Genomic DNA, 14273 nt, shown 5'->3' on the forward strand with positions numbered 1-14273 from the left:
AGGTTCTGTAGTAGGTTTTTGCAAAGTATCACTACGATGAGGATCTTTTGAAAAGAAAATAGAAGTTAAATCCCTTTTGGTTTTACTCCTCAGCTGGTTCTGTACAGCGATCGTAAACAGGCACAGCACCAATTTCACATGTGGAGTTGTGTTTACTCTTCATGAGGTGTACTACTGTGGAAAAAGTTGTATAACAACCCTTAAGGAGTTTTTCAGCCGATGAAAAAAACAGTTTATCCGAGCTTCGTTAAAATTGGCTTGAAATTTTCCACAGAAAGCCTGCATTGCAAACTAGAGCTGTGGGGTTTTGAGCTGTGATACTGTCCCAGAAACTGTAGCCCCTCAGGATGTTCTCCATGGTACATCTGTAGAAAACCCTGAAATTCTGTTGGCCTGAGCCAAACTTCCTGAGCTGCTTCAGATTCACAGCTGTGCCTTCTTAACCACAGTTCCTGAGCGTAGATCCCATAACAGGTTCTCTGCGCTGTGCTCACTGAAGAACGTAAAAGTGCTAATGCTCTCTTTCTGCCTCTATTAACGGAGGAATGCTCGCCTGTAATCCACCACCACCTGCTCGGCCTTACTGATGTTGAGGGAGAGGTTATCTGGCTGCCGGAGAGCTTCATGATAACAATTCTGGCGTGCTGCCATGCTCACAGTCACAGGTCCAAACATAGAGGCAACAAAAAAGATGTAGTTTGTTTTCAGAGTTGTGTTGGTTCGAAGAGGACACAAGCTCTCATGTGATGGATAACTGTCACACTGAAACTAAATGACATCATGGCATTAGATTTCGTTGCATATAGCCATGCCTGTGCTATGTCACACCGCTGTCACATGAAGCCTGGGGCTAGCCAGGTGGAAGGTCCTGAGTCGAACTGGTGACTGCATACTAAGAGCGCTCACAGGTTACACTCCCTAACCACTTGACTACCAGGCTGCCCCCTATCCATCAGTTTTTATAAACATTTTCAATATGCAAAAAAATAAAAACCTGAATGAATAGGTGGAAATTTGAAAAAGAAACGTTGAAATATCGCAAGATGAGTTTTTACGCTTGACTGAGGCGACAAAGAAATGACATCAACCCACAGCTGTTTTAAATCGCTTCTTGCAATTGAAAAAAATATTTTTGCCGCCTTCTGAAGCTGTTGCACATTTCCACAGCAAATCTGCTTTGAAAACTTGGCAACATAAACAGCTCTCTGTCCTGAATCGTGGCGTGGTAAACAACCGCAAACACATTACATAGATTCATTCACACCTTCACTCACTACTTACTTCATTAATTTGTCCCTTTCACATACACACTTCAGCAGGTCAAATGGCCAAGAGGCTTGTGGATTAACACACAGCTGCTGTTGTGTTTGCTGCTGCAGCTAATAAACTCAATGTACAACTACAGAGCGGTCACCTGAGGACACGGTCTCGCTGAGAAAAGAATGGCCTTTTAGAAGTGGAAGAGTGATAAAGCCTGTTTGTCCAATTTGCAAACATGAAAAATAAAAGAATTTATAAAAGAAAGAAGACTGCACCTATTACTTCAGTGTGTCAGCTGCATTTAGTCAACATTAAATACCTTTAGCTGCTCATCTCATTTTCATTTTGTTACTTACCAATGCTGGAATTTGAATCTGTGTGGGATCAATGAGGAAGAATTTAAAAGGATTTGCTTAGGTTTTGATTTTCCCTCAGCTCTCTGACGACAAAGTGGTGCAGTCAAGTCAGTGACTCATATTTCACTTTACAAATATACAGGCACACAATAACACAATCCTCTCATTTGTAATATGAAATACAGCCCCTAAAAACACTTAACACGAACAAGCAAATACATACTTATGCATATACACATACACATCCACTCCCACACCCACACCCACACAGTCCTTCTATTTAGATGTTAATTAAATTGCAATTGTGAAAGTCAACTGTGTCCTGAAATACTCAGAGGCTTCACACTGCAGTTAATTTTGACAACCACACACACATGCACACGCACACACACACACACACACACACAATTCTATTTCAGTATCTCCGTCTTCAGGCTATATGAAGCTTTGCAACGTCTCGGTGTGCGTGAATGTGTGTGTGTGTGTGTACCCAGCATGCTCTGTGACTCAGACAACACAGAGGGGAGGGGTCAGGGCATGAGGCAGCGCTCACAAGAACACGTGCATGCTCAGTGGCTGCCTGTGCTGTGTGTGCACACACGCACATGCGCACAAACACAAAGCAACAATCCCCTGTTGATGTCACATATTGAGGCGTCCTGAGCTGTCCTCTGCTTTCTGTGCCTCCATCTGCCCTCGCTGCTCCTAATCCAGCTCTCTCCACTCCACTAATCCACACACACACACACACACACACACACACACACACACACTCCTATAGCTGCATAAACATGCACATAAATACACAAACATTTCTGCTGGCAGAAAAACAGACTGATACACCTGCAAACACACACACACACACACACACACACATATATACTTGTTCAATAATACAAACTGATCTGCTCACACACACACACACACACACAGAGTCCTCTGCCAACGTCCAATTATCTCCCCAGGAAGATGCTACTTTGACATTGCTCTGGCCACATTGTACGCTACTTACATGAGGGTAACCATGGCGATGGTCATAACAAAGGTCAAGTCATCAAAGTCAATACCTCTTGTTGTGCTAAAAGCATTTATGTGCATGCAGCATGTTTGGGTATGAGTAAGGAGTCAGGAGAAAACCAAAAGCTTTGGCCTGATGATGGTGCGAGGTGACAGGTTATAATTTCACACAGTGCACGGTGAATTCCACGCCACTGTGGCCTAGGGAAAATAAAGCTCAGCACACCAACGTAAAAATATGGTGGTATGCACAATATCTTAACAACTGTTCTCATGCGGAACTGAGGCCAAGACACCAGCTTTACACCCTTCAATTTCCAACTGTACTCTTTGACATCATCACTGGGACATGAATATACAATATAGCATCAATATTATCGGCAAGAAAAATACTGTAGTTTCAGATTATTCCTCCAATGAGAATCAAGTTTTTAACCTTGTTAACATGTCCATATGGTGCTTTTTATATAATATAAGACATATTATGAGCAAAAATAATCAGTAAACGCCATGACTGCAAATTTCCAACTTGGAACTGCAGAGAAACAATGACAGTCTCATAAAAACAGATTAGTCATATAACCTAAGGAATCAATCCTGTCAACTTCCAGGGATGGAGTTTGACAAAGAGCCAGATTTGCCGTTTTTGGTTCACAACAGACTCCTCATCTGAGTCTGAGGCCCAAACATGTGGTTGAGTTTCTCTGGTGTTTCATCGAATGCTAAGCACCTTGACACACACTTCTCTTTCACCTGTCACCAAAACCTTGTCAGTACAGAGAGCAAGAGTAAGCATTAGCACAGGCACTAACACTGTGTCAGCCACTGCCAGTTACAAGCTAACAAACAACATGAACAAAAAATAAAAATAAAAGATCCAGTTCCATTCAAAAATGTGGCTGAGTTTCTCTGATGTTTCCTCCTCTAACCATCTTGATACTCTCTGCTCTTTCATCTTTCAACCTAGCACAAGCAGCAATGGTGGACGGGGCAGAAGAATCTCAATCCTGATCCAGAATCTCAATGAGGAAGTAAGAGCTGATGTGCTTACAGCCCCAGGTTTCCATTGTTTTCACTTTTTACGTGTGTAAAACACAATATCAAACATAGCTCAGGATTTTTACATAGAGGAAGTTGAAGTGTTATTAATCAGTGGGGGACTGTCAGGGCCAAAGATAAATCCACATCCAATTTAAAGTACTAAAAAGTATTACTTCTCATTTATATTGACCCATGTCTATATCATAAATTAATATTAAAAATTATATATTTTTATATATGATCAGTGGGTCTTCAACTTTTTCACATCAACATCCCCTAAACTGACACAAATTAGATCATGGGCCCACATCTGAGAAGCTTTTAGAGGTTTTACTACAAAAAGTGTTTGAAACCCACGACCAGAATAGTCACACATCCTGTCATTATGTTACTTATGGATGGAATTATCGTGACCTCACTTTGAGGTCCACTGCTCTACATGACTGATTCAGAATTACTTTGGCCCTGCTCAGACCTGGCACTGATGTGTATCTCTGGTGATGTGATCATAGGTGGACAGCGCTATGTACAGGTTTGAACACATCCGGGTAGAATTGAGAACACATGAGATCTGATCACTCAGACCATATTTGGAGGTGGTCTGGGCCTCATGTGTGGACATAAAAGCGCCCTGGGCCACGTTGAAAGACTGCCTACTCATCTGCCACAGTCTGATTAATCCTGCCACAGTTTCATAATGAACTGAAAATATTGTTATCTCTCATAGTGTTTCTCATACATTGACTTATTTGTATGACCAGCTGCAATATTAATGATCACAACAATCCATTACGATATATGGATTTTTATTTTTTTTAAATTTCAAATGGGTAAAACCTAATTTCACTGTAGCTGAGCATATTGATTATCTAGCCTCCCCCCTAAACAAACATATTGACAACAGACCCATCTGTCACAGTTGAACTGGCTAAAAACACATTAGGTGTATGAGCTTATTTGCAATATAAAGCAGAGAAGTGCGATCTGATCACACGTGGTCACTGGAGACACGTGTGAAGATACATTTTAATGCCAGGTATGAAAAGGACATTGTTGTTGCTCTAGCTAACTGATTGATTAAAGGTGATAGCAGTTGTTCAGTTAAGGGGCATGATTGGCTGAAAAATATGAAATAAAAAGTGACATTATGAAATAAAATGTGTCATGAAATACAGGTGTGACTGGGGAAAATGGATTTATGAAATAAAACTCTGGGTTATTATGAAGATAGGAATCATTAAATACAATTTCATAATAAGTTCAGTTTGAATCATTTTTGAAATAATTAATATAACAAAGTAAATATAATAATTTACATCATATATCATACATATATTAAATCAAATGAAATACAAAATTTTATTTAAATCATTATATATTAAATTAGCTCACTCATTTCATAATACTTTCTAACAAACACTTTGGGGCTCCATACACTAACATGGTGGATAGATAAAATATGGGATTTCACTTGCTCTGTTTGCATTTGCTCCTTCATTGGCTCCGAACTCAGACTGAATTTAATGACGCGACGAGGGCAGAGAGAGTGTGAGTGTGTGTGTGAGTGTGTGTGTGTGTGTGTGTGTGTGTGTGCGTGTGTGTGTGTGTGTGTGTGTGTGTGTGTGGGTGTGTCTGCACGTGCTGGAGAAACAGAGAGGGCACAGATGGCAGCGTGACGGAGCGTTCAGCCATCCCTTACTTCTCTGCAAAATACACTAAATACACTGTAACAATACATTCCTCTTTATTTATTTATGTAGCTTATGCTGCACAACCACACTTATTAAGTATTATTAGGAATTTTCTCATATTCTCTTCTTCCTTTTGTTAAAGCATAATGCCTAATTAATTCATACTTCAGATATGGTTATGTCAGAAATGTGAGAGCAAATTATTCAAACGTGTACTTTGAAAAAAAAAAAAGTTGTTGATGCACGTCTCTATCTTTCATCCATCCATCCATCCATCCATCCATCCATCCATCCATCCCTGCAGCTATTCTTTCATCTGCCACTTCTGTCAAATCACTGTTAATCTGTGCTTTCCTTTCATGTTTACATCAAAGATGAACACACACACACACACACACACACACACACACACACACACGGTACAATCCATCACATTCCATTCAACACACACAAGCCCCCTCACCCTTTCTCCTCCCCCTCCGAGGAGTTGCTATCCTGCTTGTTCGACATTTGCTCCATTCAGCCTCCGCACCATCCAGCGGCCAATCACAGGACAACAAAGCGGACCCCGACCTCGCCAGCCTGCTCAGCATTCGCCGGCGGCCCCTTCAACAGACAGCCATCTGAGAATCTGGGCAGTGATTCGCTGGGAGGAGCACGATGGGCAAGGCGTCAGCTGAAGCAATAGAAAGCTGGAGGGGAAGAGACAGAAGACACAGACACATGGAGACATTAACATTACATTTTGAATGCTCAGTATTACATAACATTTCAGATGTAGTTTCTCTTTTCATCATGTATAAATACCTAGTCAGTCCCGTATATTTACATGCAACCAAGTCAATACTCCACAAATTTCTCCAGATTTTATTCTAGGACATTTGTCTGTGTTCATCTCATTGTACAGTCACAAGGTTGGATTTGATGGTTGGAGGGAGCAGTACTTTAATCATATTAGCTTTTAGCTAAGTAAACAATTTTCTGTTCCCCTGAAAAAGCATTGTTTGGTGGAGATGAAGACCATCAGAGTAAAGCTTTCCATGGTGGCACTGTCATTGTGACTGTTTCTTCCTGAGGTCAATGAAAATTAATCACTTGATCAATTTCATGTGGTTATGTCACATGAAATTATGTAAAATACATATAAGTGAAAGTATTATTACATACAAATGCACTTACATAATGCACACATATATATAAAGCATGTAATAAATAAAATTATTAAATTAAAAGTGCAATGCAAACATTAGTTTGATAGTTTCCTGTTAGGATTAAATATGTTCATTCTCTATTGTTTTTATAATATGAAATAATTTGAAATATTATCAATTTTTCTTTGGAACATACCAATTAATTCAATAAAATACAAAGTATGGTTCTCAGATATACTCATTATATTATCATGTTATGTTTTCCATAACTTCTTTCCCATTATTTTGTACTTCTTTTATTTTGTTTTGATCGAACTTTAATCCCTTTTTTCAATTAATTCATGGATCTAAATGTCTTGATGAACAATATTCTCACCATTCCTTAGTATCACTGGGCAATGTTGTTGATTTATTTTCATTTTGACCTGACATACAACCTCTAATCTTCTCATTTAGTCATTGACTTTTAACTGATCTGAAAAGAGTCAGCAGTAAAGTCTGTGAGGCTGCTAACATGCTTGCAGTGGCAGTGCTAACGTGTTGATATTTTGCAGGTGTATTTTTTTTTATCATGCTCAGTTTAGCATATTAGCATGCTAACTTTGCCAATTAGCACTGAAAACAAAGTACAGTTGAGACAGATGGGAATATCTTTGGTACACATGTATTTATGCTCCAGTTACTTACCTATGTTAATTTATTCATTTATGTATTTTAGTAGAGTATTTTGTAGTATGTATTTTATTTTTTATCTATTATTTATTTCTTTATTTCTATTACATTCATATGGATTTTTTCCCCTCAATTATATAAAAAAATATGCTCTTTTTTTTTTTTTTTTTTTTTAAATTGATGATTTATCATTTTTTATCCTCCATACATTTGACCAGGACGCTGGGATTCACAGAGCTGCCCTGAGGGAACACAAACACTCAACAGGCTTAACTCAGTATGTGCAGAGGATCAAGAAGCTCAGTATGTTTGATGGTTTTGCTTACTTTGTGAACAGGCTTACAAATACAATAGACAACACCGAGTAGCCCTGTGATAGACTGGCCACCTGTCCATGGTGTCCCCTGCCTCTTGTCCAATGTCAGCTGAGTTCAGCTCCAGCTCCCTGCCACCCTCAAAGTGGTAAAGCTAATGGACAGATTGTGTTTGTTGGACACAAATGTCTTGATTATATTTCTAGATACTGTTTAACTTTGATCAGCTGTGAAGGGATTTCTTCAGTTTACACTGAGAAGTTATTTTCACATGTTAAAATCTGCTCTGAAAGTGGCTGAAACTTGAACTTAGCTTAAGGGTACAACACTCCAGAGTTCAGACCCTTTAACCTGATTCACCCTTTCATTTCCTCCTTAAATGGTTGAAGCAGACCTTATAGTGGCTCGCCTTCTTTCACAATGCAGCCTGTGAGTTCACTGTGCTCTAGCACCACTACAATCCTGGATCTATTGGGGGAAACTTCCTCGGGCCAAATCTAATTTACTATAAGCTACTTACAGGTCCTCTGAAAGGAATTTAGGAGAACTTGTACTCAACAGTTTTCATGTTGTTTTGTGAGCTTGTTATTCCCTCTTTGTGGCTAAAGTTCATAGTCACACTTCGACCCTGCAGATACACAGCAAAGGCAAATTTAGGCTCGTCTGCCAAGTTGTAGTGGTTTCAACACATGGTCAGTTTTAACTGTGAAATCAAAAGCCATTTATGCCCTAATTTTGCAGCCTTGCTAAAAAAAAGCATATTTATGAGTAACTGAATGAATAAATAGCCTAAAAGGCAGAAGGTTGGGAGGGGGTGAGGGGAAAAAGGATGAAGAAAAATATCAAAAGGTAAAAAGGGGGGCAGGCTGCAGAGTGTGCCGGTTCATTGGTAGGTAAGTTGAATGATGGGAACACTTTGGTCTTTGCCTGAAGCATCTTTACAACTATTTAATGGACTGCACATCCACTTTTTCACGGTCCCCAGAGGATGTTTTCCTCTGGCACCACTGTAAAATGTCTCAACAACCATCAGATCAATTGCTTAGAGTTTGTTACAGACATTCACGTCTCCCTCCACACTTTGGGTGATCCTCTGCACCATCGGGTCAATATCTTCATTTGTCCAGTACTTTGGCTAATGACTAAATACCTGCCAAGCGTTTGCTAATGGTGGGAAATATTGGGTCACTGTCATCAATATTATACTAGACCTGTTCTATCTCTGAAAAATTCCTTGAGATCACTTTTGTGATTTGACACTGTATTAATAAAAACTCGACTCGACTTTCCATCAGCCTCAGACGTACACTAAGATTCTGAACAAGAATGTCACTGTGACCATGTGAGCAGCCTCAGACCTGCTGGTATCACTGCTGATTCTTGCTCTTATAGTCTTATAGTTTTTAGTTTTAGGTCTCAAGAGTTCAAAAACTGCAACCAAATGTTGAGGAAGTAAATACACTGAACATGTTTGTGAGACTCCAAGCACAGACACAGTATGTTTTGGAAAGAGAAAACGTAAACATAAGTGTTTTTTTTTTTTTTAATTTAGCCTACAAGAAAACGTCCTGTGAGCGTCTTTAAGAGAAAAGTATATTCATTCAGATCGTACAGCATGTGCATATCTCTAAAAGTGTAGGTACAGTAACAGCCGTGCAACCTAAAGTAAAGTTTCAAGTTTGTACTAGAATGAAGAGTGGAGTCCAAAAGTCTCAGATCACTTTCCCATTAACTGGAGTCAAGTTTTTGCAGCTTAAAAGTTTTCTATCACTTCATTGTATTGACAAGATTTATTGTAGGTATTTTTTCAGAAACAGCCATTCAGTGTATTTCTATTTTTTCTATTGCCTCCTTATTAGGAGTTTTGTCACCGGTGTATTTGTGGTGCATCAGATCACAAGTAATGCAAACATGAGAAATGTTCTTCACTGCTCAGATTCAGGTTTCTCAGCAGTGTAGTTCACCAGCAGCTATAAACAGCAGCATGGCTGTTACTGCTAACTGAGAGCATGAATCACATTACATTTACTAATTAACCTACATCATGGGGGAAGGTTACTACTGCCAATGCACATGTAGGTCCAGCCTATACCTCATTTTCATTTCAATATTGAGCCAGTAAACACATCAGCTTACATTGCCGATACAGTGAAAGGAGGTGGAGTTATCTCTTTTAATTTTATAAGACAGTGCTATAATATCAATTTCGTAAAAAAAAAAAAATAAAATCACGACATAAACTTCAGGTCATATTGCCCACCCTTTCTCGTCACATAATAATCTTTATCACTGCTAGCGGAGTCAACCTTCCCTGCCTAGATTCAAACAAACAATAAATAAATGGATGTGAGTCCAGTATTGTTGGCTACTGCTACACACCCACTATAATCCTGCCACCACCTCTGCTAACACTGTTAATGTGACCACAGCAGTCCACAATGTCACTGTGAAACACTGCACTGCACAAAGAGTCAGTGTCACAGTGTTAAGATACCATGACTTTATAAAGAGCTACACTAACACCTTTAAACTGTTTAAATCAACTCTGATTGTGTTCATTTGTGTTTGTAGATTTTTTCTATTTTGTCGTATCTGTGCAGCTACATCTGTAACTTTAGTTCTGCAAACTGTTCCAGCAATTAAAACTGAACAGTAAAATAGAAAAAACTAAATCTCTCTCTCACACACACAGACACATACACACACACACATAGACACACACAATCATATGGGCCAATGGGTCAGTGACAACATACAGATCAATGTGCTGCGCATTATCTAAAGACAGATCAGTACATACACTCAGCTGTGTACATACTGTACCAGTCTGTCTGGAAACTTGGCTAATGCTCAAACACACACACACACACACAGTTTGATGTGACTGCAGTACTACAACTACAGACCACTTCATTTTGTGGGCTGATGCCAGCATCTATATAAGTAGCGTGTAGTTCTCAGAATAACTTCACACCCTCTAAATGTCTGCATGCAGCATGAACTTTGATGTCGTGTTTCATGACAGTGCAATGCAAAGTCCAGCAGGCCACACCTGACCAGTCCATCTGTGAAGGCTCATCAAAGACTCAATGGCTCAGTAATTAATGTTCAATATTCATACAATGACTACAGTGAAGGCTGGAGGGTGTGAGCGACTCTCTGACGTCCTCATTACTGAAATCTAATCTAATCAAATCAAAGAAAGCAGCGTCTTGTGGCGGCCTGAGGTTTGGCTCCCATCAGACAGGCTGTTAACACTTGTTAGACTTGTTATGTTTTCCCAAAGTTTGACAAAAATCATGTCCTCCTGGTTGTGAATCATTATTAACTGTGTCATGTTTCAGCGACTTCAGGGTTCACAGTGGATTATGCAGCTAACAGCATGGACACTTGCCAGAGATTAAAATATTACTGTCTATTCATAGTTTGGGACGACACTGATGATCCTATGTTGCTGCTGCACATGTAACCAAAAAAATAATCAGTTCACTTTGTCAATTCATTACCACTGTCACTCTAAACTATAATATTATGTCAAGTTTAACTGTAATATAACTAATAATAAATAGGACTTTCAGTCTGTGTGTATGAATGAAACCACTAATCCATTGCTGTGTGCATGTACACAGTGTGTCCAGATGAGGGCACCACAATCACCACAACACTGGTGGTCTGGATATCAGTGTGACCCGAGCTGACCTGGCTCCTGTGCAGGGCCTGGCTGTCACAGGACAAACATATATATCATATCATTTCACATCACCCTAAATACACACACAGGACTTGATGTGTATATTTGTAGCTATGCAGCTATGTGCTCTATGTGCAGTAGTTTCAGTGCCATGGTTCAGATTCAGAGTTCAGAGAGTGTGAAGTGTGATGTAAATGCAGCGAGCACCACAGGGGTCATCAGGGTCATTATGTCAGGTGACTGTATTCATGCAATATTGCACTTCCTGATTTCACCTTCTGCCTCATTTGTATTGCATTATTCTTGATGGAAATTAAAAGTTTAAAGACATTTTTGGCAACAATTCTTTCTTGGATTAAATACAAATCTAAAATTACAGACAAATTATCTCTTTGAAATGTGAAAGGGTATTTTCTCTATTAACTTTTAATAGTTTAGTCTATAAAATATCAGGAAATTGCAGAAAATGCTCATCACGGTTTGATCAAGTCCAGCTGGTTTCTACAAGTGTCTGGTTTTGTCCAACCACCAGACAGAACCACAAAGAGATTCAATTTCCAGTCATCTAACACGCAATTAATTGTCAATCAACAGAAAATAGTGTGAAAATTAAACAATATTAATAGTAATTTCAACCATTTTTCAAAAAAATATAGTACAAAAAAATGTACCAAACATTCTCTGGTTCCAGCTTCTCAAATGAGAGAATTTGCTGTGGTGTGGTATTTCACTATTTTTTGACACTTCCTTAACTATAAGATGAACTGATTTATGAGAAAAATAATCAGACAAATAATTGGCAGATTGATCAACTGTGAAAATAATAATTACAGATAATAATATGAAAACATAATGCCTGAGCTTCCACTACTTTTTAAGACACTCACACTGAACCGAGCGAAAAAGCAGCTGAGCTCCACATCTCCAGATGTGACAGTAGATGGCATCAGAGTGTGAGAGATCAGATGGACCTCACGCCCTCGTGATCCACCAACAGTCGATTTATTACAGTATATTCTAGTTGCTTTGTAAACACACATCAATCACCAATTCAGTTCATTATGGGTTGTTGAGAGTAGACTGATGGGCCTCTATTTAAATGTAAAATTAAATCTACATCACAGTAAAGTGTGTGAAAACTGAGGGTGTCTGAATACTTCATGATATTATTTAGAACTACAATTCCCATGATCTGCAGTCAGAAAACTTTCCAAAGCCTCTGACAGACTTTTATGTCAGTGTGAAACAGTATGAATATGTAAACTTATGAACATTGTACTTCAACGTGCCCATACATGACAAATAATTACAAGTGTTTTCAACATATGAATGTGCCACATATTTTCATAACAGGTATCGCAAAGAACAATTCTCTGTGTTCTATGAGATATCTGTCTCTAACCATATGTACAACTCACAGTATTAACATAGAGGTAACACATGTAACACACATGAAACACTGCACTGCACAAAGAGTCAGTGTCACAGTGTTAGATACCATGACTTTATAAAGAGCTACACTAACACCTTTAAACTGTTGAAATCAACTCTGATTGTGTTCATTTGTGTTTGTAGATTTTGTTTGTTTATTTTGTTTTTGGTAACTGTTTCTATTTTGTCGTATCTGTGCAGCTACATCTGTAACTTTAGTTCTGCAAACTGTTCCAGCAATTAAAACTAAATTACAACAATGAAATAAAAAAAACTCTCTCTCACACACACAGGCACACACAATCATATGGGCCAGAGATCAGTACACTCAGCTGTGTACATACTGTACCAGTCTGTCTGGAAACCTGGCAAACACACACACACACACAGCAGTGTGTACTGAAGCAAATACACACCCTCCTGTGAACAGACACACTCCAGCCTGTCTCAGAGTGGGGACCTTCTGGACGGTGTCCGAGCTGATCAGACGGAGAGAAGAAGCAGCAAAGCATGATCAAAGATAACTGCGCCCCCACCCCCCACCTCTCCCTCTTCAGCTCTTTCCTCTAAATCACCTCTCTCTACTTTCTTCCACTTTACCACTCACACTTTCTCTATAATCACTGTTAAGGTGGAGCACAACCAGCGGGCATTAAGGTCAACATTTTTACTGTTATTGTCCACCAACAAAAGTCAAAGGGAAAAAAACCTCTTCAATCTGCACACTTTATCCATTAAAAATGTCCAAGAAAAAGTCCATTCACTAGCCCTTCAATCATATCACATGATCTTCATCAGCAGACCAAGTTTCCTGAATTGTCAGGACATCGTATAGTAGATTTGGAGCCTTTTGGAGAGTTCTTGTACACACAAGAATAAAAGTTGAGATGCTCCAAGCTGAAAGCTCCAGAAAACCCACTAAATGGCTCTTGGTGTGAAACTATGTTGTCAGCTGTCAAGGATGAACTCTGGCGTCTAATGTATTTTCCTGTATCACTACATCTTTTAGGGTGCTAAACACTAAAGATCTTGCATTTTATAAAATGAATAGCTAATGAATAGCTTTTGTTTTGAAAAGGAAAATATTCTCAAAATTCATCATCAAAAGTGGAGACACCTCCACCGTTTTAATAACAACTGACTGAAACAGGTGATGTTTGCTCCTGCAGCGGCCTCTCCTGAAGAAAAACACCACCCAGCATTCTAAGAGCTGATATCTGGACACCGTCAGTTCACTGGGTGCATGTATGGGTGGCCTCGGAACGATCTGTGATACGACTGTTTTTGTGAGTATTGTATACAGCCCACGTCAGCAAATGTATATCCTGGCTGAGCACGCCATGTGGGACCACATCAGCTGCTTAATGATACCTTGAGCAGAGATCTGATAGATCAGCGGGTTGCGTGGGGCTAGAAGCAGGACTTAGTGAGACGAGCCAGGGTAAAACGATTAGGGTATTCTGGGCTAAGGTGATTATATCAGTGCAAGAAGTAAATGACTGTTGTGAAGTTAGGGTGTGATGTTGGGCAGACTGTCTATAGCCAAGCTGGCGGCTCTGTGAGGCCACGTCCATGATGCTAACAGGCTCGGAATGGCAATGCTAATACGCCATATTAGTACAATCTTAGCAGAGTTTTATTTGACTGTG

General features: G+C 39.4%; 1 protein-coding gene across 8 annotated transcripts in view; it reads right to left on the minus strand.

Annotated features, from left to right (window-relative positions):
* LOC139618633 (thyroid hormone receptor alpha) overlaps positions 1–14273 on the minus strand; it is a 108994-nt gene that overhangs the window by 31363 nt on the left and 63358 nt on the right. For all 8 annotated transcript variants that reach the window (XM_071474734.1, XM_071474737.1, XM_071474732.1 and 5 more), the window contains one exon: positions 5829–6057. In XM_071474734.1, coding sequence (XP_071330835.1) covers positions 5829–5884 — 56 coding nt within the window. In that variant the 5' untranslated portion in view covers positions 5885–6057. The remainder of the gene's footprint in view (positions 1–5828; positions 6058–14273) is intronic.

Source organism: Trachinotus anak, unplaced genomic scaffold (genome assembly GCF_046630095.1).
Source record: "Trachinotus anak isolate AG129_WGS33_773 ecotype Australia unplaced genomic scaffold, CSIRO_AGI_Tana_v1 ptg000003l, whole genome shotgun sequence".
Taxonomy (NCBI): domain Eukaryota; kingdom Metazoa; phylum Chordata; class Actinopteri; order Carangiformes; family Carangidae; genus Trachinotus; species Trachinotus anak.